This window comes from Nelumbo nucifera, chromosome 4, assembly GCF_055504915.1.
Source record: "Nelumbo nucifera cultivar China Antique chromosome 4, China Antique-T2T, whole genome shotgun sequence".
Lineage (NCBI taxonomy): Eukaryota > Viridiplantae > Streptophyta > Magnoliopsida > Proteales > Nelumbonaceae > Nelumbo > Nelumbo nucifera.
In genome coordinates, this window is record NC_142652.1 from 55,154,021 (window position 1) to 55,180,395 (window position 26,375).

The 26,375-nt window shown below is 36.5% G+C and overlaps 1 protein-coding gene and 1 pseudogene across 10 annotated transcripts; one reads left to right on the forward strand and one right to left on the reverse strand.

Moving 5' to 3' along the window:
* Positions 1-337: 337 nt before the first annotated feature.
* On the reverse strand, positions 338-16,808 carry LOC104610124 (muniscin carboxy-terminal mu-like domain protein). 10 transcript variants are annotated; one of them, XR_016085850.1, is made up of 6 exons: positions 11,673-16,808; positions 1,903-2,033; positions 1,757-1,803; positions 1,420-1,457; positions 615-784; positions 338-514 (listed from the first exon to the last, which is right to left on the reverse strand). XR_016085850.1 is itself a non-coding variant. In XM_088904301.1 (4 exons), the coding sequence occupies exons 1-4, from the start codon at positions 13,513-13,515 to the stop codon at positions 1,388-1,390; spliced, it is 2,091 nt and encodes a 696-aa protein (XP_088760427.1). In that variant the 5' UTR covers positions 13,516-16,808; the 3' UTR covers positions 813-1,387. The 10 variants fall into 10 exon arrangements, 5 of the variants coding, with proteins under 5 accessions (XP_088760427.1, XP_088760428.1, XP_088760430.1 ...); XR_016085849.1 differs by lacking the exon at positions 1,420-1,457; XR_016085851.1 differs by lacking the exon at positions 1,757-1,803 and having other exon boundaries at positions 11,673-16,806.
* On the forward strand, positions 5,019-10,467 carry LOC104610162 (tubulin beta-1 chain-like; annotated as a pseudogene).
* Positions 16,809-26,375: the final 9,567 nt, after the last annotated feature.

Here is a 26,375-nt window from a genome sequence, read left to right on the forward strand (position 1 = left end):
TACTTATTGGTTCAAGTTTTGAAGTCTTTGAGGGTTCAATACAGCATTTTAGCAATGTCTGTGTTGATTAAACCCTAACAAATAAGAAAAAAATAAAAAGAAATACATATATAAACACACAAAATGGATATTTTAGTTTAATGATGTGTATTTTATAATTATAGTTTGAATAAATTAAGAATATAAAAGTATTTTATAATACAATGTACAAAACTGCTTACCGATTAACTTTGCATATTTATTAATTTTTATATAAAGTTGATTTTGGTTCTGTAACGTAGGTGGAAAATGATATGTACATGAGCACTCAAAGTTTGGATAGCTAGTCAAAATCGAAGGCAGTGAGATGATAATGTTTATCCATTTAGAGCCAACATTCAAACTCAGAATCACATCCACGAGGTAAAGGTATTAGAACCAAGAAATATTGCCGATAAAAAATCTTTACATATATTCCAACCAAAATAATATGTACCAGTTGGGCAGGAAAATATTTCAGAATGACCCACAATACCTGCACATAGGAATACTTATTGTCAGAAACAGTTGCAGGAGCTTATCCTGTTACTTTTAATCGCACGGGAGGAAAATGAAGATAAAGACAATTTTCTGACCTTATTGCTGGTAAGCCAATTGACTATGTGCATTTACTCTCCCATCCAAGTTCTTGCATTTGCCTAGCCCCTCAATCAAAGAAAGTACTATCATAGGGAGTAATTGTGGAGAGGAATTTCAGAAGTTTGGAAATTGTTGGACAAGCCATTGAAAATGGTCAATCGCTATCCTATAAATAGTAAGAAAAGGAAAATGTCAACGCAAGACTTTGTTAGATTTAATACCTGCATTTATATGCCTGCAAATAAGAAAATTCAATATGGTGTGTGAGAACAAGCTTTCTACAAAGACATGCTAATTAAATCCAAAGTAAATAATTACTTTGACAAACAACATAAAAAAGGTAGTAGACATCTACCATACATTTGTTCACATCAGAAGACACGTTTAAGTCTTTTACCCACCAAAAATAAAAAAAAAAAGATAAAAAGGTTAAAAGGTACAGAAGAGTTTACAAAAAAACAAAGCCAGGATTTCTGGTTCTTATATGGCAAAACCAACATTTCCAGTAAAGGGTTCAAGTACCACACTGTCCTGATACCACCTCTATAAAGCGTGAAAAATTCCAAAGGAGTATTAGTTAGTGTGTTGAAAAGGGACCAATGGAAGGTCCAATCTTGTTAAGGACAGACCCATTTTCACATTGAATGAGAAAGAAGAGCTGATGTTTTCAATTTGGTGGCAGGAACCAGTAAAGGGATAAAAGAGATAGCATTGATGCTACTGATACAGCAAAGGTACTAGATGATGCTACTGTATCGATTATAAAAGATCAAAGGAAAGAGAATATGGATACAGAGTTACCTATTTCATCAGGCTCTGAAAGTAGAAACAATGAAAATCTGAAATTAAAGGATAAAGACAGAAAGTTGTAACAATATCAGCACTAGTATCAGAACCATCATCCTAGAAGATCACAAACCCAAAATGTAGATATTGCTTTTACCAATGTGTGTACTGATGTGATAATGTCTATCAGACCTGTTCATGGGCCGGGCTTGGGCTTGGCTTTTGCCAAAATTTGAATGGGCCCAGCCTGAAGCCCTTGCCTGATGCAGTGTAAAGTCAGGCCCAAAGCCTGGCCCGTGAACAGGTCTAATGTCTATACAAATCAAAGCCAAGGAAACAAGAGTGTTACTACCTGGTTGCCAGTTTAGTCTTCCCTATATCAAGTTGCTGGTGAGGTTCCTGATTTGGGGGGGTGGGGGGGCAATGGTAGAAAGACAAAAAAACCAAGCTTCAAGAAAACTGGGAAGGAGAGATAGAGAGAGAGATGCAACTGCATACCTTCATTGTTGGAATTCGGATTTGTTCCTCACACCAACCTTGCATCATGTTGCAGTCGTGCATTGGGAATATCTCCCCATGCTTGACAACATACAAGTATAGGAGATGTTCCCAATGTGCAGCTGCAAGTGCTGTGAGGAGAAAATTCAGATCACTGTTGTGGTCATTGCCAAGAATGAAAAGAATAAGGGCACTCTTGCAACTTTTTTAACTTATATGACAAAAAGGAAAATCACTTCATACAGCAACTTTCGTTACCAACCATTTTATTTTTTTGGTAAACATTACCAATCTAATTCTAACAAGATCAATATTCAAAAGATTTTTAAAACTAAAAGATAATTTTGAGTCTACCTGTTTTGAATCTCCTTGAAGGTTAACAACCACTATCAGTCCTCCATGACCTCCTTCCTCCCTTTCTTACAATAAACAGAGAATTAATCTTTCCAATCTCTAACTCTTTCCACCCATCAAGTGCCACAGAAGACTTGTCGTGGCAAAACTCAATGTAGTAACCAGAAATATCAAGCCTGGTAGATCTCTTTCTTTGCCATCTACAAATCTGTTTTCTTGCAGAAAAGGTATAAAACCCTAGATTGCAAGAATACAGGAGAGTTCACAACTGAAACAGAACAAGACATTCTTCTTGTTGTTTCTATTATTTGTTGGTTCTTATCTGAAGAGCAAGGCATTTAAGGAGTTGATTAAGAGTCAAATTGGGTTTTTCATTGAATGGCCTTCAACTGTAAAGAATAAGAAGGAAAGCAATGAGCAGGAATGAGGGTTTTCAGTAAACCCATGCATAATCTCTTACCTTATCAGTAGGAGGATAAAATACTCAGGGAGTGGATGATAGTTCAACAATCAAATATGTTTTCATTTTCAGGAGAGAGCTTACATAGGGTTTAGTCACCGCAACCCAAATTTACACAAGCTACTGCTATAGCCAATTAAAGATTGGTCATGGCAATATCAATTTACCATATAATAGTAGGTTTATATGTGTGATCTATTACTACATGCATATAAAGACTGGTTAGAATCAAACATATAGCCATGGATATGGCGTCCATATCTAAAACATAAAAGGGCAGCCCAGTGCACAAGGCTCCCGCCAACGTGGGATCTGGAGAGGGACATATGCACACAGCCTTACCCCTGCAATGAGGCAACCCATCATGATTAAGGTAATTAAATTTAGCTACAGGCATTTTACACCTGTATCAATAGCCTGTCTTGTAGCTACAGTTTTCTGTCCATGGCTAAATGGCAGTAGCTAAAATTCCCTTTTCTTGTAGTATTATGCAATTGGAAAAAATTCTTGTTTATAATGTAATTTTGTGGTTGAACTCTGACAGAAAGGTCTTGTCATTGTAGCATTTGTTATTTGAAAGATTCTGTTGAAGATGGAGTATTGTCCAGTGATTTAAAAGCACAAGGGGCAATTTGCACCCAAGGCACAAGGCAAGGCACAAAAGTTAGGGGTGTTCACGGTCTGGTTTGGTTCAGTTTGGAGAAGATTTCAGACCAAACCAATAAATTATGGTTTGAAAAATTCTCAAACCAACGCAAGGTACCAACCAGCTGGTTGGTAACGTCTCCTGCTGGTCGTAGCGGAGACTTGGGATCAAATCCCACATGCACCTGGGTTGTGAGGGGGATTATGGGTTGGGGGATGGGCTACCCCCATTGTGTAGCCCTTCAAAAGAAATCAAAAAAAAAATATATTCTCAAACAAAATCAAACTGTTTTAGTATAGAAGCCACACCAGACCAAACCGTAATGGTATGGTTTGGTTTGTTTCTAAATTCTAATATGGTTTGAGCCATTCTATTGGGCTCAACCCAATTAGAAAGCCCAAATAGCATTCATGCCACATAAATAACAAATAGGTTTCAAATATCAAATTGAAATGTTAACTAGTGCCACATATTACTATTATATAAATTACATTCACACTCTCTCAAACATAAATGGGCATCAAATTATAAGTTAATAATTGAAACAAACAACAATAATGTATGAAATGTTAAATGAATACACACACACACACACACAGAGATATATATATATATATATATTATTAATAATTCAGTTTAATATGGTTTATGGTTTGGTTTGGTTTCTAAAATTTAGAAAACTAAACCAAACCCATAAATTATGGACTAAGGAATCCTCAAACCAAACCAAACCAGAGCAAACTGCCAATTTCAGTTTGGTTCAGTACAATTTGGCAGTCTAGACCATATAATGAACACCCCTAGAAAAAATACAAAAAATTCCAAATTTTCAAAAAATGCAAAAAAAGTAAAATAAAAATATTAAGCATAATATTAATAAAAATATAAACTTAGGTTTTAAAATAAATGTTTAAAAAAAATCTATTATCTAAAATTAAAATACATAAACATAACATGTAAAGCATATTCAAATGAAATTTTAAAAATAAAATCAAGCATATAAAACATATTCAAGCATATAAAACCCTTAACCTCTTTTTCCCTCAATTTTTTTTTTTTTTGATAAATGAGTGAAATTTTATTACCAGCAAATAAGAGTTACATGCAACCCATCGAAAGGCACGAGACGCAAGGATCTTAAATTCAAATAGCTAATGTGATGTAAAACATCTTGCATTTTTTAATCTACGAGTTACCTTTGTACCAAGTCCAAACAAGTCGATGTGAGGGTCTTAAATTCTTAATCCCTACACCAAAAAAAATGATTTTATAATTTTAATTTCCTTTTACGAAGATATTTTATTATGATGAATGAATGAATGAACAGCATTAGCAAATAGGGGTTCTCAAAAAAAACAAAAAGTGCAAAAAAAAAAAAAAATGTGCATGTCTCAGCTGAAGTGCAAGGCACACCAGGCGTGCACCAGGCGTGCACCTTTTGAAAGTGCTGCACTTGGGGCCTAGGCAAGACGAATACCTTAAAATGCACCTTGCCTGAGTGCCTAGGTGCACCTCAGACGTGCTTTTAAATAACTGGTATTGCCATAGATAGTTTAACTAAGGTGTTACTAGTGCAGCATAAAAATGGATTAGAAACCCACACAAGGTAGTGAAGTTAAGCTGAATTTTGATGGAACCTCGTTGGGCAGTCCCAGTATGGCAGGTATTGGTGGAGCAATTAGAAATTCAGAGGGCAGATTACTGGTCATTTACTCCAAGTCAATTGGTGTGGCTAACTCCATTAAAACTGAATTATTGGCTTTACTACAAGGTCTCGGGATAGCTAAGCGATTGGGCCTCAAATAAGTGGATGTGGAATGGGATTCCAAAGTAATCCCCTCAAGAATGCTTTCAAGGAAATAGAAAGGACTGCAAAAGAGCTGAATGCCAGATTTAAATGGGTTAGAAGTGCAAATGGGCTACCTGACTCCCTTGCTAAACAAGGGGTAGATAGGCAGCAATTGTTTTGGGCATCTTTGTAGCATAGTGTTGGTTGTTGGGCTGATGTTATGGTCATTAAATTAAACTTGTAATGCTTTTTCACATATTTCTAATATAATTTAAGTTTCATCGATCAAAAAAAATAAAAAACTCAGGTGTTACTAGTGTACCCAAGCAACATATAGTAGTCTACTCTTGATCTTTTGTAATCCAAATGAGAAAATATTAAAATTGATATCATCATCTGATATGATAATATAACACTCTTTTTTAGGATCATAAACTTAGTATTGAATAGGTCTACCCAAAAATACCTAAGGCTGTGTTTGGTTGCAGTGCAAATTTATTTGCACTAGTACAAATGCATGGGAGTGCAAATGTAAAAAATGCAAATTCTTGTTTAATTTTGTTTTGGGTTTTACTTTATTATGCTTCATGTCTTAATTTACTTTATTTGTACTGCAACCAAACAAAATAAGCTAAAATTTGAAACAAAAATAGGTCAGAATTTACACTCAAATCATTTGCACTGCCATGGTTTTGCATCAGTGCAAATTTATTTGCATTGCAACCAAACACAGCCTAAATATATTTCAGTAAATGCACATGGGAATGTGAGTCTAGTACAATACCCCCAACCACACCACTAAAGATCTAATGATCATAGTACCACATGTTTGCATGAAAAAAGACAAGCTCCATTCACAGCATCTTTTCCTACTGAACCTTCCATGGTAGATTATGCATTCTCAAAATAATTAATAATATACAGCCAGCTTCAAACTCCAAAAAAAAAAAAAAAAAAAAAAACCTATGATGTTATCAACATGATTAATCTCAAAGTTCTTAATCCAAGGTTCAACAGGTGGACTGTCTTAACTCTTGCATAAGACTCAACACATTATAATTGCTTCATTTTCTAATGTTTAAATCATACCAACCTGTGAAGCAACAAAACCATATGATTTTGTTGATAATAATAATAATAATAATAATAATAATAATAATAATAATAATAATAATAATAACAATATTAATAATAATAACAATAATAAATAATAATAATAATAATAATAGAAGTAATAATAATGAGTGGAAATTCTTCTTACAACAGTATCAACAAAGTTATGAGGAACCAACCTGGAGCACCTTTGACACAAATGAAGACAACAAGGTAATTAGATCATGGGACTGTTGACATTGTTATCATACTTAAATATTCTTTGAAACCAAACTTTCTTCTGAAACAGAATTTTAATAATAATAATAATAATAATAATAATAATAATAATAATAATAATAGCAGTAATAATAATGAGTGGAAATTCTTCTTACAACATTATCAACAAAGTTATGAGAAACCAACCTGGAGCACCTTTGACACAAATGAAAACAACAAGGTAATTAGATCATGGGACTGTTGACATTGTTATCATACTTAAATATTCTTTGAAACCAAACTTTCTTCTGAAACAGAATTTTATTTTTCTTTCTAACTATTACTCTGTTTATTCATACACTACACATGCATCCACTACAAATCACACTCTCATACATAGACATGCATAGGTGGAACCGCGGAGGTAGATTTTCCTTTTAATTATAAAACTGCTTAATTAGAAAAAGGATGAATGTATGGGTAAATTTGTTAAATCACCAAACAGAACATTCAATGCACTGATCACCTAGATCAATTGAGCATTTAATAATAGGAATCCTATGCTTGATGAAGTATGGTGTAGCACAGTGCACTTTCAGTGTCATTGACCGTCAATGCATCAATACACTTGATTAGCATGATAAATTGATTATCTATATAAATTTAGAATGAAATAGAGGAATCCCATGCACGATTTGCTATGGTTTTGCCTGGCAAACCTTAGCTTAACTGGCTCATCATCAGTCAGACCATCACTTGCTTACATGGCTAGAATGCTAGTCATACCAGCTGAAATACTGGTATATCATCTATATATGTAAGTATTAATTTTGGAAGACAGTAAGAGGACATGCATTTATTCAGGCATCTAAAGTGATCACCTATTTAAGATGAGCTACAGAAGCCAGAAAGCACCCTAGCAGATAGTTTAGCAAGAGGAAGGGTGAGAAGAGAACTTTGTATGTGAGTGCAGCTAGGCCTGATAAGTGCAACTGTGGTAGCTTTCATGATTTTTGCTGATATCTATGATGAATTTCTTTTCTACCAACTTTATTGTAAATGTTTAGGTCTAATTCCCATCTATTGGAAACTATATTTTCTATTTTCTCAGATTAAATATTTACCAAGCTCTCTTTATCTGGTTAGTTGCTCAAAGAGAAAAAGAAGGTTACAAATGATTAATATGACAAAAAGATATATTTAGTCCTAGGGCCGAGTATGTCTTTGAAATGTATTTACTTGTGATTTCTTTAATGCTTTTTTGATTGTTTTCCTCATGTTAATTATGCTATAGCTTAAGTTGTCACATGTATATGTTTGCTATCATATATGTAGTGCTTAAAATTTAAATTTATGCTATTTCGTGTCATATTAGTTTTCTTGTATCTCTGGTTTGTACTTTGTAGATCATTGAGGATCTGACCCATTCGAGGAAAAGTTATTCTGAGCAAGCTGCATACTCCTTGTATTTGAAATTCCCACACCCAAAAGGGGGGAGGTGTTGTTTCCATTTGCATGGTTATGAAATCTTCTCATCTTATCATATGAAATGGCCTAATACCAGTCAATAGATAGAGGCACCAATTCCATTTTTTCCAATAAAAGAAAACTTCATTATTACATTTGGAGCGTCTCTGATTTAGATCTTATTACAACAATCTGCATACATGCTCTTGTGCTCATGCATTTTATTTTTTTGATAGATAACTGGAAAAGAATTCGTTCAAGAAAAGAGTGAAGAACATACTGTCACAAGACTGACAGTATGGACAATACATCAACAGCATAAAACTGACCAACAAATACAAGATCTTTCCTCAAAACACCTGCTTTTGCTAAGGAATCAGCCAAACTATTCGCATTCCTAGGAGCCCACTGGAATGAGCAATTCAAATGGGATTGTTGATGTTTTGTTTCTCCCGGAAATCAGAATTTCCAAGGGGGTTCAACTTCTGTTGAAAGCCAAGAAATGACCACTTCACAGTCCCCTTCTATAATTAAAACCCTCCAATTGTTCTGCTGCTCATGCTTGCACTGCACAGATTCTTGAATTTTCCAGTAAATTGATAAGCATGCCTTCTACCTGGATAGGTCAAGAAGGACCCTACTAGATATGACCCTTTCTCATGAAGTCATGCCCCGTTATTCTTTAGAAGCCAAAACAAAATGCTTTCCCCTAGCTTTCACTGTTCCATCCTTTCTTCAACTTCTTTGGAGAAAGTTAACAGTATGTAGTCATTGTTAAAAAATGAGTGCAACATGAGAGGATGTAAATAAAATACTAAAAATAAGGGAAAATTCTCGATTAGTACCCTGTACTTTGGGCCTAGTGCCATTTTGGTCCCCAAACTTTAAAATGCAACAATCCAGTACCCGAACTTTCAAAACGTGCCAATTTAGTACCTACCATTAGTAGCCCGTCAGTTATCCATATCACATGATGACATGTGCGATTTTAAACTTTTAAAATGTCAAAAATATCCTTCTAAAAACACTGTTCATTGTCTTCTACATTGAGACTAAAACAGTGCTAAATGACCCAAATCAGATCTTGAAGAGAGACTGCTGGAGAGAGACAAGACGGGAGAGAGAGAGAGAGAGGTGAAGGGTGTTTGCAGAGATTATCGATTCCGTTCTTGATGTCTTGAAGAAGGAGGCTGAGAACTGTGACTGTCTTCAGGGATTTCAAGTTTGTCACTCTCTAGGTGGAGGAACTGGTTCTGATATGGGTACTTTGCTCATTTCAAAGATAAGGGAAGAGTACCCTGACGGGATGATGCTCGCATTTTCTGTCTTCCCCTCCCCAAAGGTTTCAGGTATGGTGGTTGAGCCATACAATGCAACCCTTTCTGTTCATTAGCTTGTAGAAAACACAAATGAGTGTATGGTTGTTGATAATGAAGCTTTATATGATATTTGCTTCAGGACTCTCAAGCTTACTACTACCGGCTTTTGCGATCTGAACCATTTGATCTCTGCAACCATGAGTGGTGTCACCCGTTGTCTCATGTTCCTTGGGCAGCTGAACTCTGATCTGAGGAAGTTTTCCGTGAACTTAATTCCATTCCCCCGTCTCCACTTCTTTATGGTTGGATTTGCTCCCATGACCTCAAGTGGTTCTCAACAATATCAGGCTCTGACTGTCCCAGAGTTGACTAGCAGTTGTGGGATGCCAAAGAACATGATGTGTGCTGATGACCCTCGCCATGGACGCTATCTTACTACCTCAACTCTGTTCAGAGGTAAGATGAGCACTAAGTGGATGAGCAGTTGATCAATTTGCAAAACAAGAACTCGTCCTACTTTGTCGAGTGGATTCCAAAAATTTCCTCTGTTTCATCTTCTTGAGGAAGAAGATAATGAACAGTGTATTAGTTTTGAGAAGGACATTTGGATGGTTGATAAAGAAAATTAGATGACACCTGGAGGGCATTTGTGTCTTTTTACATACCACTTAATGGTTGATTAACAGCGGGTACCGGATTGTCGCATTTTGAAAGTTTAGGTGATGGATTGTCGCGTTTTAAAGTTCGAGGACCAAATTGGCACTAGACCCAAAGTACAAGGTACTAATTGGGAATTTTCCCTAAAAATAATAAACCCCATTTCTCATCAAGAAAAAGCCAGGTAGACATAGAGCTAACACTGTACAAAAAGTCCATTCTGTTTAATGACACATCCATTGTTAAATTATGAGTGTTTAAATCATTTCTTATACTCCAACCCATGTACTTTTTGGTCAGCCCCTAGCCCTTCTAGACCCTTCAACTTATAACAGATCACTTTTTACAGGTGTTGTAGATAGTCTTCTATGCATGTGACCAAACCATCTTAGTCAGGTTAATTAATAAACAACAGAAGATACGAGACATAATAATTTTGTGATAATTGACATTTGTGAATGGCATCATACAAACCCACATATTGAGCCAAAATGAGCTAAGTTTCCAAAGATGAACCAGAAAAGTGTTGGAAGTTTCACATCAGTTTAAGTACCAGTTCTCTTTTTTTTTTTTTTTTTTGAGAGAAAGGTAAACTTTTTATTGAAGAAAGAAAGAGTACATGAGGTGATGTACAATGGAAGATACACACAGGTTACAATGGCATAATTCTATCACTACAAGTTATCCCTGTGTATTCCAGATTTAGCTAAACTATCTGCTACATGGTTTAATTCCCTAGGAATCCAGCATATGCTAACAGATAAGGATTTCAGCAGATCTCTAGCCTCATCCAAATACTGAGCCAATCTCCAAGGACCTCCTTCCTTCTCCCCAAGCCACTTTACTGTATTGCTGGAGTCTCCTTTGATTGCTAGGTCAGTCAAGCCTAGATCTCTTGTATAAGAAGCCCCATTAAAGCAGCAACTATTTCAGCTGCTGTGGAGTCTGCAGTCCCAATTGGTCCACTAAAAGCCCATATAGGGTATCCATCCCTGCTGTTCCCACGCTTCCGATTTCACTTCCATCAAAGTACAGAGTCACATCTTTCTCTTCTCCTAGGCGGGGGAGGCTTTTCATTCTTGAAGGGCTGGGTGAGGAGAAAAGCACTTCCACCACATTCTGCTGAAGCACATTCATGGTAATTCCTTTAAAACTTTCTGAATTCAGCACCCACAAATTGCATGAGTAAGTTATATGAGAAAGCAGGTCTCCAAAGGTTCTAGCTTTGTTGTCAAAAATGCACTTGTTCCGTTCATCCCAAACACCCCACAAGACTGCTTGAGCCACTGTGTGCCAGTAGATTCTCCCCTTTTACCTAATCCTCTCCCTTGCCATTGCCTTAAGGAATCTTCAATATGTCCCAGGAAAATCCAGCTGTAACTGACTAGGTTAAGAAAGTACAGCCAAATCTTCTACTGAGCAATCTATATATCATATTACATTTGCATTGATTAACAGTGCAATATCAAATAGAACCTTGGACTTAGGAAAAAAAAAGCATAACCAAACAGATAAAAGAACAAACACACTATACTTTTTAAAAGTCAATAATACATCAAAATGGTACATAGCGCTCTTAACAAATAACAAATAAATCCACAATTCCACATTAAAACTCTAGTTCCAAGAATATCATCAAGACTTCCAAACAACACTCCATATAACAAATGGATGAAAATAGAAAGAAATGTGTGGTGTAAGTAGATCAATTACACATATAAACTCCACTTGAATACCTATGATTAACTTCATAGAAGTCCATCTTACCCTCAGATGCTGGTCGTAAGGAAAACCCAGATAGTGTCCTGGTCCCTTGTACAGAAAACTGCACCAGACCAACAACTTCAATTTCTTCCCCAACTTCTTCTGCATTAGAATCAACAGGCATCCGAGCCCTAAGCCTACCAGGAGGGCCTTTTAAAGGAACCTCTGGAATATGCCATCTCAGTTCCTTCTCTGATCTGTTTAGAACAGCTCTCGGTGACACCTTCAACAGTGATGGTTCTACTGGTAATTTCAGTACAAATGTAACATCACTTAAGGGCACAGCTAGCTCTGGGTTGGACACATATTGTATCATCACAGAGAGTAGAGTCCCACTATGACGCTTTACTAGGCGAACCCTCAAAGGAATTGGAGTTAGACGAGGTAGAAAACTATACTTCAAGATTGGAATTGGCTCCTCGGAAGACGATGTCCTCACATGAAACATTCCATTTCCCAGGCTGCTGACACAAGAACTTTGCATCACAACTCTCTTAATTCCAGTTGTACCCTCAACACGGAAGGAAAACTCAGTTTCTTTATCACCTGATGTTTTGGGAGGTAAGGTTTTCAAATAGACAACACCCATTAAACCCACCCTAGCAAGCAGTGATTCTCTGAACTCCACACTAATCTCTTCAGAAATATACATCTCAGGACCCTTCATTTCTGTTTTCTTCACCAAAATGTTTTCAAGAGGAGTGCCTGTGTCAGCTCCAGTTGCAACAGTCGGCGCAGCATCACTTTGACCAGATTGTAGAGCTTCCAGTCCACCCAGCCCGTCTTTCTTTGCCACCTTTGTTGGCCCCACAAACTCTGATGCATCAAGACCTCCACCAAAAGCATTATCAAAGCCTTCAAAAGCTTCACGAAGACTCGCCTCCTCGTTACTGAATTCTACGCCACCATAGTCCCCTTCAAACCCTTCAACACTAATGAAAGTGGATTGTGTGGCAGCAGCAGGTGGAAGAGTTGTAATTTCAAGCCCTGCAAGAGCCTTCGTAAGATCAGTAGCTGATGTATCCTTGTTCTTCTTAAACCCACCCACAAGCTCTTCCGGCTTACTCAAAGCATCACTAGCAGCGAAAGGATCCTTCTCTTCCTGAGCCTCCTCCTGCTTCTGCTGTTGTTGATCTTGTTGTTCAGTGCTTTGTGCTACAGGGGCAAGCGTTGCAGCAACCTCATCACCAGCTGCCAACGTCTCCGGAGGTAGTTCAAACCTCGCATTGGAGAAAAGCTCCACATTGGCCTCATGCTCAACGGATGTAACCTCAAGACTAATCCAACTATCGGCTCCCCGTATCTTATTCTCGGCATCAATGGCCGAATGCACCATCTTGGCAATCCCCTCACCATGCATAGACGCCAACATAGCAGCAAGCCTAATACTACTAACACCCTTGAGAACAATATCCAGAGCCATGTAAATCTCCGCATACTTCCTGTGCAGCTTCTCCGGCGTCACATCGACGCCACGACATGCAGCAACGATAACGCTCACCGCCTGATTAACAATCCCAATGCATTCAAACACATTATTCACACAATCATCCCGATCCACGGTCGTGATCCCCAAAACATATATCCCATTCACGAGCCGATAAACAACACGATACTTACTCTCGACACCCACGATTACCTGCCCGCTCGACGCAGCAAGTGGATCGTCTCCTAACGAAAAATCGCCATCCTCAGCCGAGTTCTGCTTGCCGCTGGCGAAGGCGAGACGTGTCTGGCGGAAAGCGGAGAGGGCGACCAGAGCTCTTGCAGGTGGAAACCACTCGCGAGTCTGAAGAAGGATATCTGATCCGTTCGCGGGTTGCAGAGAGAGGGCTAAGCAAGCCATTGCCCTCCTATTCCTCCAAGAACTGGAAGAGATCTATGGTATGGTCCCTCGGATCAATTAGGGTTTCCTAATCTCCTTTTCTTGTCACTATGTTTTTGGCCTTGTTTATGCAGAGATCTGAGAGGCTTTCGATCGATTGGCGAGTAGATCCAATTCGAGGGGAGAAATGGCGAGGGACATGTGATTGGTAGGTGTTGTCTGCAATCTGCATCAGAGAGAGAGAGAGAATTTGGGTTTCGGGAGACGCCTGACCTACGCTGACTCGATTTTAAAACATAACTCGGCTGTATTAACTTTTAAGACGAGTCCAAGTTCTCAACCCGGATCATAGAGTTGACTCAATTACATACGAGCGGCTTTTAGGGTAGCCCTGTCAATCATACCCGAAAATCTGATGTTCGATCCGACATCCGTTCCATCATCTCGAATTTTGGTATACATTCTATTAATATATAAATTTTATGGGAAAATTATGATGCGGAAAAGATATGGTATGGGAAGAGTTTTCATCAATCAAAATCCACCCATGAATTTTGATAAATAACACTTGATTGGCTATCAGTTTATGATTTGATTCGAGTCCGCTCGAATTCGAATTCATATACGAGGCTATCAAATATGATTGGATTCGGATGTAAGGTTTTGATAATCGGATTAGATTTAGATTTTGCTGAATCTGATCCGGTTACAGCCCTATCTAGGGCGTCAATGCACTGGGTTCAGGTTGGACCTAATCTGACTCAAAATCAATAAAATTGAGTTGAATCATAAATATGTTGTGTCAAAGTTGGACCAGTCTAAAATTTTATGGTCCAGAGGGGTCCAAGGGTATGTTGGGTGAATAACTAGTTTGAGTCTTCAGAGGTCCTTTCCCAAACCATTTACACTTATTTTAAATACAAAAGGGTCCATTTGGTTTATGGGAATGGTCCATTCCGATTCCAATTGTTTGGTTGGTTGGGATTTAATATGGATGAGTGCTTAGGGGATTTCGAGAAAATTTCAGACCTGAAACACAGATGGTGGTTTTGAAATTTAAGGTTCAAATATGTAGGGGTTTCTCATGAATGGAAGTTTTACAAAGGTTAAGAGTTTTTCTAAGATTTCTCATCTTCAAATCCACACCCAAAGTATCTCGAAAGCCCCCCTCAGGTTTCCTCCCCTTTAACTTGACTTGGGTCAATATTTATAGAAAAGAAGAGAGAAAGAGTTATGATATTTGTCTGATCAGAGAGCCTATACTTGAAGACAATTTTTTCATAAAAATGGGTAAAGATTTTTCAAAGGAAATGGTGTTCAGTCAAGTTTTCTTCTTTAGTGAAAGGTTTTCTTTGGTTTGGGGGTGGTTTTCAAGGGTTTTGTGCATCCAATGGTATCTTGGGGCATACTTGTCATGGTAGTCTCATATTTAGGGCTATCAGTGGTAGGAAAAGTAAATTTGATGAACTTTTAAAAGTTATTTTGTCTTTTCTTAGTCTTAAGTGGAAGTATCTTTGGGTTTTTGGGCTTTTTGGGTCCATTAGGCTCAATTTCATTGGTCCAGGTGTTTGAACATGTCAAAAATGGGTTTGACATCATCTGTCACCTTTTTGAGGTTTCAAGTTGGGACTGATGAGGTGGCAATTCAATATAGCACGTTGAAATGGCATCTTCCTAGTTTAATAGTCAAACGAGTGAATTAGGATGTAAAATTTGACATGATGGGGTTTTTTGGATCTTTATACATAGTGGTGAGGTCTGATTGGCCAAAAAGGGTCAGGATGATAGGTATCTATGGTTGACAAGTTCAGATCAATGAGATTTATTGAAATTGAATCTTTATTTATGAAGGGTTAAATGGGGGAATTATGGGCTGAAATTTAGTGGGTAGGCATTTTTTAATATTTTGAATCTAACGGAAGTAATGGATCTTTGATCAGAGGTGTAGATTGACATATTTAGTTTGGGTCAATGGTTTATTAGTTAACGAAACGACCTAGAATAGAATCTCACTTTTTTAACGGTCAAATGGAGGAGTTTGGTCCAAGTTCAAAGTATCGATATATATCATGTCGATGGCTTCTTGATACGCCCATCCAGGGGTTGTATTAGATTAGACACTAGTTCATAGGGTAGTTGGGCCTTAAACCAACTCCTCTGAACCGATTTCGAAAAATAAATAAATAAAACTTAAAAAAAATACCGATCGGTGTATCGACCTGTGTCGATACTTTGAACCTTGAGTATAGTCATGAAATTTGACGTGCTAGGGTATTTTAGGTTTCCAAACATAGTGATGAGTTATGATTGGTTAAATGAACTTGGGAAGATGGATAATAAGATTTGTTGAAATAGCACTTAGGCTTGATGGTGGGTCAAACAGGGGAATTTTGAGCTAAATTTTGGTGGGTATGCACAAATTATGGTGAGGAGTCAAGTGGATGGTTCTGATCTGAGAAAGAAATGGTCAATCTTGGTAATTGTTCGAGGCCATCAAAATTAGACATTGGTGTTTTTACAATTGATTGTCAAAGATTTGTGGTGAGATTTGCTTGTTGATTGTATCATAGTGATCTTGACGTGATGGATGCATTGGATCAGGGCTGTTAGAAAAAGGGATTTGGCGTGATGGACAGTGGATGTGTGACTAATTTATAATTTCCTAAGTCTGAGGGCCATGTCTGATTAGATGTCGATGTTAATCTATTGGTTTCGAGGTTTTTTACTTGCTTGTGGGTTGTGTCAAAAGAGGGAATTTTGGCTTCATAAAGTCTTAACTTGATCTAGTTATGATTTGGGGTTTAAAAGGAGGGTACAACTAAATGAAAGCTGACCCTCCTACCTTGGTTATTTTGCTTCTTCTTTCTAATTGGGGAAACAGGTTTGATGAACTGTGTTCAAAGGTAGGGGAAAGGTTTGGGGGGTCAAACGAGCTTGGAAGTTGGTCAAACAAACTCTAACCCACTATGGAAGGTTCTTTGGTAACACAGAGGCTACGCCAATGAGTTGAAGACTCCCAACTGCTCAGATGCACCAAAAAATCTGTTGTAAGAGAGTCCTTTGAAGTCTTTATGCGCAGCCAGCCATGAGCACATCATCTCTTTAACTCTAACTAAAATCTTTTACCAGGTAGAAGATGTGTCTTTAAACACCTGAGCATTCCTTTCAAACCTTACATACCAAAGTTATGCCAGTAGGAACTAGGCCCCAAACTATCTGCACTCTTTTTCTTAAGTCCTTGAACTCCCAACTTAACAAAAAGACATGAATGGATTATGGGAAACAACCCAACCAGCTAAAAGTTGCTAGGAAAATGCTCCACACTCTTGTTGGGGGGGGGGGTGGGGGGGGGGCGAATGCAAAAATAGGGGATTTATGGTCTCCAAAACAGAACATAATGCATAGTTCATATTGTCCAAACTCAGACCCCTGATCTGAAGTTTGCCACAAGTCAGACACTTCTATAGGGTTAATCTACACACTAAGAACTTCACTTTGGAAGGAGCTACTATTTTTGCAACTTTTGTAGTCAGGAAATTCACTTATGTCTAGAATAAAAGAGAATTTATGATTAGAATTCAAAAGTATGTAAATTAATGATGCAAATAAATGGAAGCAATATGGTAATCATAATTCAAAAGTATGATAATCTTCAAGAGTTAATGACTTTTGAACGTTTAGGAACATACCTGAAGAGGTGAACTAATGATAGAAAAAGAGTGTGAGAAATAAACTTTCTATTCATGAATGAACTGATTCCAATACAGTGAAAGTAAGAAGAGTGTGACTTGAAGTATAAATTGATATTAGAATTCCTACCAAAGCAGTGACATAAGGAGGAAGAAACATAATAGATATAGAAGGTTATATAGTCATAATACTTATAATTCGGGCAGAGAGGATAAAACTATTATCTAGAAGGACATGTGTTCATGTATTATATTAACAAGTATAATTGGAAGCAACACTTGTAAGAAAAATAAGAGAATAAAGTTAATAAGAATACAATTGTTTCATGGTTTATATATTTTATATTAGAGAAAACATATTTCAGCCACTTGTGTCTCAGCATGACAAGTATATCATGATTTATCTATTTTAAGAAAAACAAAAAAAAAGTCAAGAATACTTACTAAAAATATTATCTAGAAAGACAGGCGGTCATGTATTATATTAACAAGTACAATTGGAAGAAACACTTGTATTACATTTGGTCATGTATTATATTATCACCATTATGAAATTACATTTGTTCTATAGATTATCATTCACAAAAGACTAGTGCAAAAGTACCAACAGTATTTGGAATAAAAAATTAGTTATGAAGCAAAAAGTGTAATTGTGTAACCATGAACTGTATTATTCTCATTTTAGAAGACTGGTGCAAAAATACCAACAGTAACATTAGCAAATTTTCTAAGGGCAAAAAAAGGATCAAAGGCTAGATATTAATGGCTTGAAGAAAGGGTTTTCTTTTTTAACAATTAAAGGATCTTGACTTGTCTTAAGCCTTCTAAGCCTAGTTGTCCAACATTCCAACTTCTTTTGGGGAGCAAGCCTTCTCCCAATTGATGAGCTATATTACTTGGACATTGATTCAAGCTCTGGAATCTGACATGGATACAGGGTTCAGCAATCTTGAGAAAAAAAAAAAAAAGATTTGGGGACATTGGATAATGGTTCTATCCAATACAACAAGAAGTTGTGAAAGAAACCACAGGTTGTGAGTTGCCACTTCGTGCATAAAAATGCTAAAGCTTAGGTCCATATGTAGTCCATCCCTCCCAAGACCCAGATAGCTAGGGCCAACATTGGATAATGGTTCCATCCAACATTCCAAAAAGTGAATCTTCTTTTACATTTGGTTCTTAGATTGATTTGTAAATAGATCCTATCCTCCAAAGGCAGCCCCATGTATTATAATGGCAGTGGTGTTGCATAATTATCAAAAACAAATGGGAGTGGTGTTGCATGGACTCTCCTAGACAAGTGCAGACTCTAAGTTACAATCTGAACAACTCATTTATATGGACCTTTAGATCTGCAAATTCTTTGGCAGATTTCTTAGCTAAGACAAATAACCTAAGAAAATCTTGTATGAAGAATATTCAGACCAAGGAGTAACTTGTAATATTTTCCTTACAAACCTCTGCTGCCTTTGGGCTATTTTTTGTCCCATTCTATCCAACATTTTTGGGTAGTATGGTGTTGTTTTGAATGGAATCAACACTGTTAATCATAAAAAAGGTCTCTCCTAAACAAATGAAATTTCTGTGTCAAAGATGTGTTGGATACCAATACTCCATGGATTCTTGAAGGATGCTTGGATGTGGCATTTTTTCTTTTTTTCCTTGCTCATTCAACATAAATGAACAATGAATAAATACAAAATGCCATTTTCCCAATAAAATGTTATAAAATAAAAAACACAATGCTTAGTTCCTTTTCTATAGGTTTATAATGTTAAAATTCAATAAAATATGTATAATTTTAATAGTTTATTACTTTTAATCATTTCTATCACAAATTTTATAACAGCTTCCTCTGGATTTTCCTTCTGCTATTTTTTAGGATGACTTTGTTTCTTCTTTTTGTCCATATTGCCTAATATTCCCTCTCTTTGACATTCCTTTAACCTACTACGCTGGTAGCAGATCTTTAACATTTGTTGGGCAACACCATAGCACATGGATGATTTTGCAAAAGTGAATAAAGTGAATCCATATTCTATAAGAGAATTTGCACAAAAAATAGGTAATTAGAGGATTCGATCTCCTTGTCACATAAAGGGCATCTTATATCCAGCATGTTAACTCCTTTTCTAGTAAGTATCTCCTTTGTTAGATATCTCTCCTTTGCCACCAACCACCAAATGCAAAGTAATAATGCTGATAATGTCCCCAAACTATATCACTTTGAAAGAGAGATCGATGAGATCCTAGAACATATGTTTGTCACCCATGTTGGATATTTCAAAGGTGTGGATGATGATCTGCATAATGTTGCTCTTTGGTTTCGTTTACTCAGAGAACATAGCTATAATATACCATCTGGTAGTCAATACCATCCCTTAGTTTTCTTTATAAGTTTTTGTTTGATTTCTATGTTTATTATGCATATCCATAAGGGAAATTAAATCATGGTATACATTAACCAATGCTAAAAGAAATATTGATATTAAAGGGTAGTTAATTGGACTGAATTGATAATTGCCAAACCATAACGATCAACTTTGTTAGCTCTTCTTTTTCAATTTATTTGGGTAGATCCCTCTCCCTCTCCTACCCTCCCCCTTACATTGGAAATACTAACTCAGTCTGTAGTCCATACAAATATATGTTAGTTTGTATTAGGAAGATTAAATACTGTATCCAATGTACTGAATATGATTCTAACCTGTTTTATTAATTAAATTTTGCTTTATCTATTTTTAGCACATTCAGCATTTCCAACTACTAAACTTGTATATTGGACTGTTTGGAGATGGCTGAGATATGTCATCATTTTATTATGTCTACCCCCTAAAAAAAGACTTGGTTATCCTCTTTGTTAGCTCTTGTTTTTTAATTTATTTGGGTAGATCCCTCTCTCTCTTCCTCTCCTACCCTCCCCCCTCTCTATAGTTATCCCTTCTACAGAAAATGTCTTTGCTACTAATGTTTGGCATGGGTAGTATAGAACATAAAACTAATTCAATCCCCACACATTGTAAAGAAACAAAAAGAAAAGGAGACACAACAAAAAAGAAGAGAAATATCTATACAATCATATTTTCCTTTACATTTATATACACAAAAACATCAAAATACAGTTTCTAAAGTATTACTCTTTTCACATGCAAAAGGGATAAGCAAAACATGTAAACTAGACCTAACTTTAAAAGTAGTAAAATTACATTTCTTCACACTACTCTTTCTAAGTATTTGATAAAGTTAAATTGTAGATTTTAAGAGTGCTTTTCATTTTCTCCCTCATCTGCACTATGTTCATTCTCTTCTATTGTATTAATAGGAGCTCCTTTTGCTTGTGTCACATACCAACTTTGCATTATTTCTTTGTAACCTCTTAATAAAGATTTTGGTTGAGAATTTTGAAAATCTATCTGCACCTGCATACACTGTTTAGAAATGTTAGTGAAATTTAAAAGGACATTTGTACTCTCCCATAAAAACCAACCTCTACTAGAATATTCATCAGGTTCAACTATATGACAATTATTGATTTGCAATTGTTCAATGATACTTTCAGAATTTTTGGCCCTTGTTTCAACAAGAATAATCACAGTAGGTCTGTAATCTTGAATTAGACCATTCGTAATCTCTGTGAACATATAATCTTTAACTCCACGAACATTCCACCAAAGTATCTTGATTGATGGATAACTTGCAATTTGAATCTTATTTTGAACTATGTCTGACTGATTCATTTTTCTTGCACTTGGTAGCCATGCCTCCCAGAGTGATCCTTCATCAAATTCATTAATCATGGATCTTATTGAGAGAGAATGTCGCCATATTTCTGAATGAAACTTAAATCGGTGAAAGATGTTAATAGTTATGACACTTATATTCTTATGATGTTGCATCGTTATTTTTTGCCAACGTTGTGGGCCGAAGTCAATTTTTAAAGGATATTCATTAAGAGAAATTTTCCTACTGAATAGTAGGAGCATATGTGCATGTAGGAGTCATCTTTTATAGCAGCATACAAATTTTCCAAAGAGAAACTTCTGCACATATAAACAAAAAAAAAAGAAACATCTAAGAGGCTTTATATTATTTGTAATTTGTAATCTGCTATATATTATTTTATTCAAAACAAAAAAGACATCAACCTAAATTAAATATCGAGAAGTTAAAAACAACATGAACAAATAAAGCAAAAAACAAAATTAATTTGTGAAGAAAACTCAACACAGTTATTCATTATCTATAGCATGTGGCAGATTTTTAAAACCTCATTTGTTTTTGTTCAGAGGGGAGGAGGTTATGTTTGTTTTTAGTAGAGATCCATATGTTTGGTATGTTTAGAGGGGAAGGTCAAGAAAGTTATTCTTGATGGGCACCATGAAGTTGCACCCATCAGTGATGAACTCAAACCCCAAAGTTCTTAAGCATGGCTTGGAAACAAGAAATCGACCAAAGGTATATGGCTTAAAAGGTTTTGGAGTAAGAGAAGCTGATTGATGGAAACAAAAAGTTTAGTTGGGTTTTTGGACTTGTAGAAGAGACCTTCCTTGCGGATTATGTGCACAAGTATTTGCACAAAGTCCCAATAATGTTGATACTAATAGTCCCAAAGTAAGAAGACCTTTACAAAAGATTCAAAAACTAAAGATGGAGTTTGGAAATACTAACTCAGTCCATAGTTCATACAAATATATGTTATTTTGTAATAGGACGATTAAATATTGTATCCAGTATGCTGAATACGATTCTAAACTGTTTAATTAATTAGGTTTTGCTTTATCTATCTGTTTTCAACACATTCAGATTCATCTGTTCAAGAAGTAGAGTAGCTTGTTGATTAGTGGTTTAAAACAGAAGAAATTATTAATACCAGGCACACAGGTATAGTAGTTTATGGAAATGAATACTACTTTGGAGGAGGAATCCAACACTCACCAGTTGGAACTGCAACGTATGGGACTCCAATTCGAGTAGTGGAGTTGGGTGTCACACATGTGCCCATGGAGCTCTTTGAGGAATCATTCCTTACACAGCTGAAACTTACAGTTTGCCTGACTCACAACTGCAATAACTTCAACAAAGAGGTTGGCCGGTTTTTAGTGGGTGTTACCATCCCTGACTACATATTGCAGCTCCCTAATGAAGTCATGAGCAGCCTAATGGGTGCTCTTATAAGATCATGAGTGACTTCTATAGGAGCATAGAGAATCTAAGAGGGATCATATGTTGGATTGGTGGAGAACTGTGTGCACCAGAAAGGCTCAAGGGGGGTCTAGGAATGGCAAACTTGGAAGCAGAATTTCAAATTGGAGGGTGGTTCCCTTCTCAGGTTAGCTTAGAATTAGGATTAGAATACACCATATCAATTTGAACAAGGAGGTTAGCTTAGAATTAGGATTGTCAGTTGAGATAAAGATTGGGGTCAATTTATATTTATTTGTGAATTTTCTATTGATATCTTTTGTTATCACTCATTTCAGCTGAATGCAATCTTTTACTTCTCTGAAACGTTGCAAACATCAATAGACTTGAAACATTATTTCAAACTTAATTCATTAAAGGAACACTATCAAAAATAAACCCAATGAAAATACCTTTGCACCAAAATTCAAGCTTTCAGTTTATCACAAATAAAATTTAGCACAAGTATATCATCTTTGGATAAAACAATACCCAAAGAAATTAAGGAGATTGTGCAAAATCAAATGAAATTATTGACTTACAAAAAAAAATTGGTGTGCCTAACATATTTAGTAGAAAATTCATAAAATTTTGAGCACAAATGCAGAAATTCTAAACATAGTGAAAACAAAATGAATAAAAAAAAAGCAAAAAACAAAATTAATTTGTAAAAGGGAAAAAAACACACTTGAACACAGAGACAAAATAATACTAGTCACATATTTATAAGAATGCATTTGTACAGTGATATTAATTGTCTATAGCATGCAAGTGGCAGATTTTCAAAACGTTATTGAGCTTAGAACAACAACTGTAAAATAAAACCTGCATAAATGAAATTAAAACAACACATAGGTCTTCCTCTCAAGGTAAGGAGTTCTTCCAATATTACCAACTTACCGTGCTTCAATTCTCTTCCAATGGGCTTCCTCTCAAGGTTTAAAGTTAGAACAATACGTTGGTGTGGCTTCAAGTGGCCGAGAACACCTATAGACACCCCATTTTTGTGCTCTTTATTCTTTCTATAGCATATTAAGCTTCAAGCATGCTTAAGTTAACTTCGCGGTCGACCTGGGGGTATTTTTGAAATTTTACAAAAATTGGGGCCTCGAGGATCCAAGACCATAAGTACGTAGAGCCTAGAAACCCAAACCCAATGACGCCAAGATCACCCAAATCCAACACCATTTACCCCTTCATCCTAATACCCGAAGTCAAAACCGATTTCGATCGTCTGATCAAAGTCATTTTAATCATAATCCTCATTTCACAATCCAAAATTCGAGACCATAGGTACGTAGAGCCCAAAAATCCAAATCCAACGACACCAAGATCACCCAAGTCTGACACCGTTTACCCCTTCATCTTGAGACCCGAAGCTGAAACCGATTACGATCGTCTGGTCAAAGTCATTTTAATCATAATCATCATTTCACATCAAATCCAAAATATGATATCATAGGTACGTAGAGCCTGAAAATCCAAATCCAACGACACCAAGATCACCCAAATCCAACACCGTTTACCCCTTCATCCTAAGACCTAAAGCCGAAATCGATACCGATCATCCGATCGAAGTCATTTTAAACCTAATCCTCATTTCACAATAAATCCAAAATCTGAGACCATAGGTACGTAGAGCCCAAAAATCCGAATCCAACGACACCAAGGTCACCTGAATCCGACACCACTTATCCCTCCAAAAACCATTTAAACATCAGCCATTAATCTCCTTATCACCCTATAAATACCCCCCCCCCCCTCTCACATCCAAAACAAACAATCTAACCTAAAAACAAACTAGCTTAGAGGGAGAGATCAACTCCCACAGCTATTACCCACATTCCAAAGCCTCCCCAATCACTCTCCAGCATCCCTATAGTCCCTCCATATCAGTTTGAAGTTAAAGAATACCATACGCTTTCATCCCAACCATTAGTTTGTTTGTTTGATGCTGATTTAATCATCATTGTATTAGTTCTTCATTAAGGTGCATGCTAATCATCTAGGATCAATTATTATCTCATTTCATTAAAATAGTTCTACATTATAAGCATTTGAACTTGAATCTTGTAGCATCCATAAGGTAATTATCCTACATACCCATACCTGTTTTTCTTTTCTTTTAAATTTCAATGCAGCTTCAGTTTCTTTTCTTGTTGCCATTTTAAAAATAGCATCATGCATTTGTACCACGACACTTCATTGTTTTCACATCTCATGTCCCCTTCGAAACTCCACAGTTTTTTTATTAACAATTCATTTCATTTTCACACCCTTTATTGTCTTAGGTAGCACTAATTTGTAGCAAAAAACAAGAAAAAAATGAACTTCACATTCCTCATATTAGCATTAGATTTAAGTTAGGAATCCATACCCGTTCACAATAATCATCTTTTTATCTTAACGTCTTTAGGTCATTGTCTATGAAATTGCATCTTAGGTTGCACGCATGCAATTGGGAGCTCCTTTAATTCTTGTTTCTTTCTTTAAGCTAGGTCTTAGCCTTTTTCTTTAATCATTTACTTAGCCATATTTTATATTTTCTGATTAGTTGATCAATTTTTATCCATTTGTTTAGTATTCTATTGTTTTATTAATTGATAGTTAGAATTCTTTTGTCAAATAATCTAGTGTAATGTTTATTTTTTTTTAAACTCAAAAAAGAAATTAAATTTCCCTTGAAAATTTGGTGAAGTAGAGGCCGGTTTAACCAGGCATGTGTGGGGTGCCTAATACCTTCCCGCACCGTACCTTGGTTCCCGGACCCAAAGAATCTCATCCTCATTGGGTAACGAGTCACTAAGAAAACCAAAATGTTTTCCTAAATCCTCGAATAAGGGATTGGCGTACAACCTCTAATGGCAATCTCGGTGACCCCTGAAAGAAAACACTGTGGAATGTGTTGGTCACGGTGGAATACAAAATGACTTTTTTATATGAAATGGGTCATCTCTGTTTTTCTCTCTATCTCTTCTACTGCTCTTGTTGGCTTCTCCTGTCATCTCTCTCGTCTCTTTCTCTTCCTTCTTTGTGTTAGTTAGATAAGAATTAAGAAATAGCTTTAGGATTCTTGTTGAATCACAGAGGCAACGGTTCTAGCCCAGGACCAGAGATGCTTCTTCATATTGGCAGTGGAAGAAGCTCGTGGCATCCTCATATTGAGGAGTGGGGAATCAGGTCTCTTTATCAATCAGGCTTCAGACAGATAGGGCCTAAATCCAAGATCCATGAACCCCTTCACCTCTTCGTATTCTAGCTCCCCTCTTCGTATTCCAGCTCCCACAATTTCTTGCAACTAGGATCACCCCCAATCACAGTTTTCCCAAGCAAAACCCCAACTACCGCAACGAGTAAGGAGTGTTGGACTGGGGAGAAATTTCTGTACCGGATAATATTCACCATGAATGAGCGCCATTGAATTTGGAACACAACGGGTATTAACTATGTTGAGTGTCGAGAGAAAACGTGATGATGCAGAGGATAGTTTGTTGAGTTAAGTTCTGAGTCAATAGAAAGACATTTTTTGTACGAGAAGAAAGAATTCACGTGTGGATACCTTATCTTGGGGGAAAATAAGGCCACGTCATCTTAACGAAGCCCCTTCCCACCTTAGTATATATAATAGATTTGTGTGTGAGAAAAGGGGGTGGGGGATATTTATAGATTTTTTGGGAGGATTCTAGAAGGGAATGGAGGAATGAGATTTGAGAATAGGGAGATCAATTGCTAAGGTTTAAAGGGTTTTTGGAAGGAAATTGAATGAGAGAAGGGGTTGTCATGACAACTTTGAGATAGATCCTCTTAATCAATGAAGACAATTAGTGAAAATTTTTACAAATTGCCTAAATTGAACATTCTAAGTTTAGGTGATTGACTTGATTGATTGGAGGCTGTTTAATTGGTTAAATTTTAAATTTTAAGATGGTTCTAGAGGTTGAGAGAAAGATCGGGTCGTGAGGGTCCCTAGGTTCGAAGTTGTAGTGAAGAGGATTTCAAACAGAGGGCTCG

Coding starts and splice junctions, on each gene's coding strand:
- LOC104610124 (XM_088904301.1), bottom strand. CDS start 13,515: ATGGCTTGCTTAGCCCTCTCTCTGCAACCCGCGAACGGATCAGATATC. Junction 2,034..11,672: donor CTTACGACCAGCATCTGAGG/GTAAGATGGACT, acceptor TTCTCCTCACAG/CACTTGCAGCTGCACATTGG. Junction 1,458..1,756: donor AAGACTAAACTGGCAACCAG/GTAGTAACACTC, acceptor CTTTAATTTCAG/ATTTTCATTGTTTCTACTTT.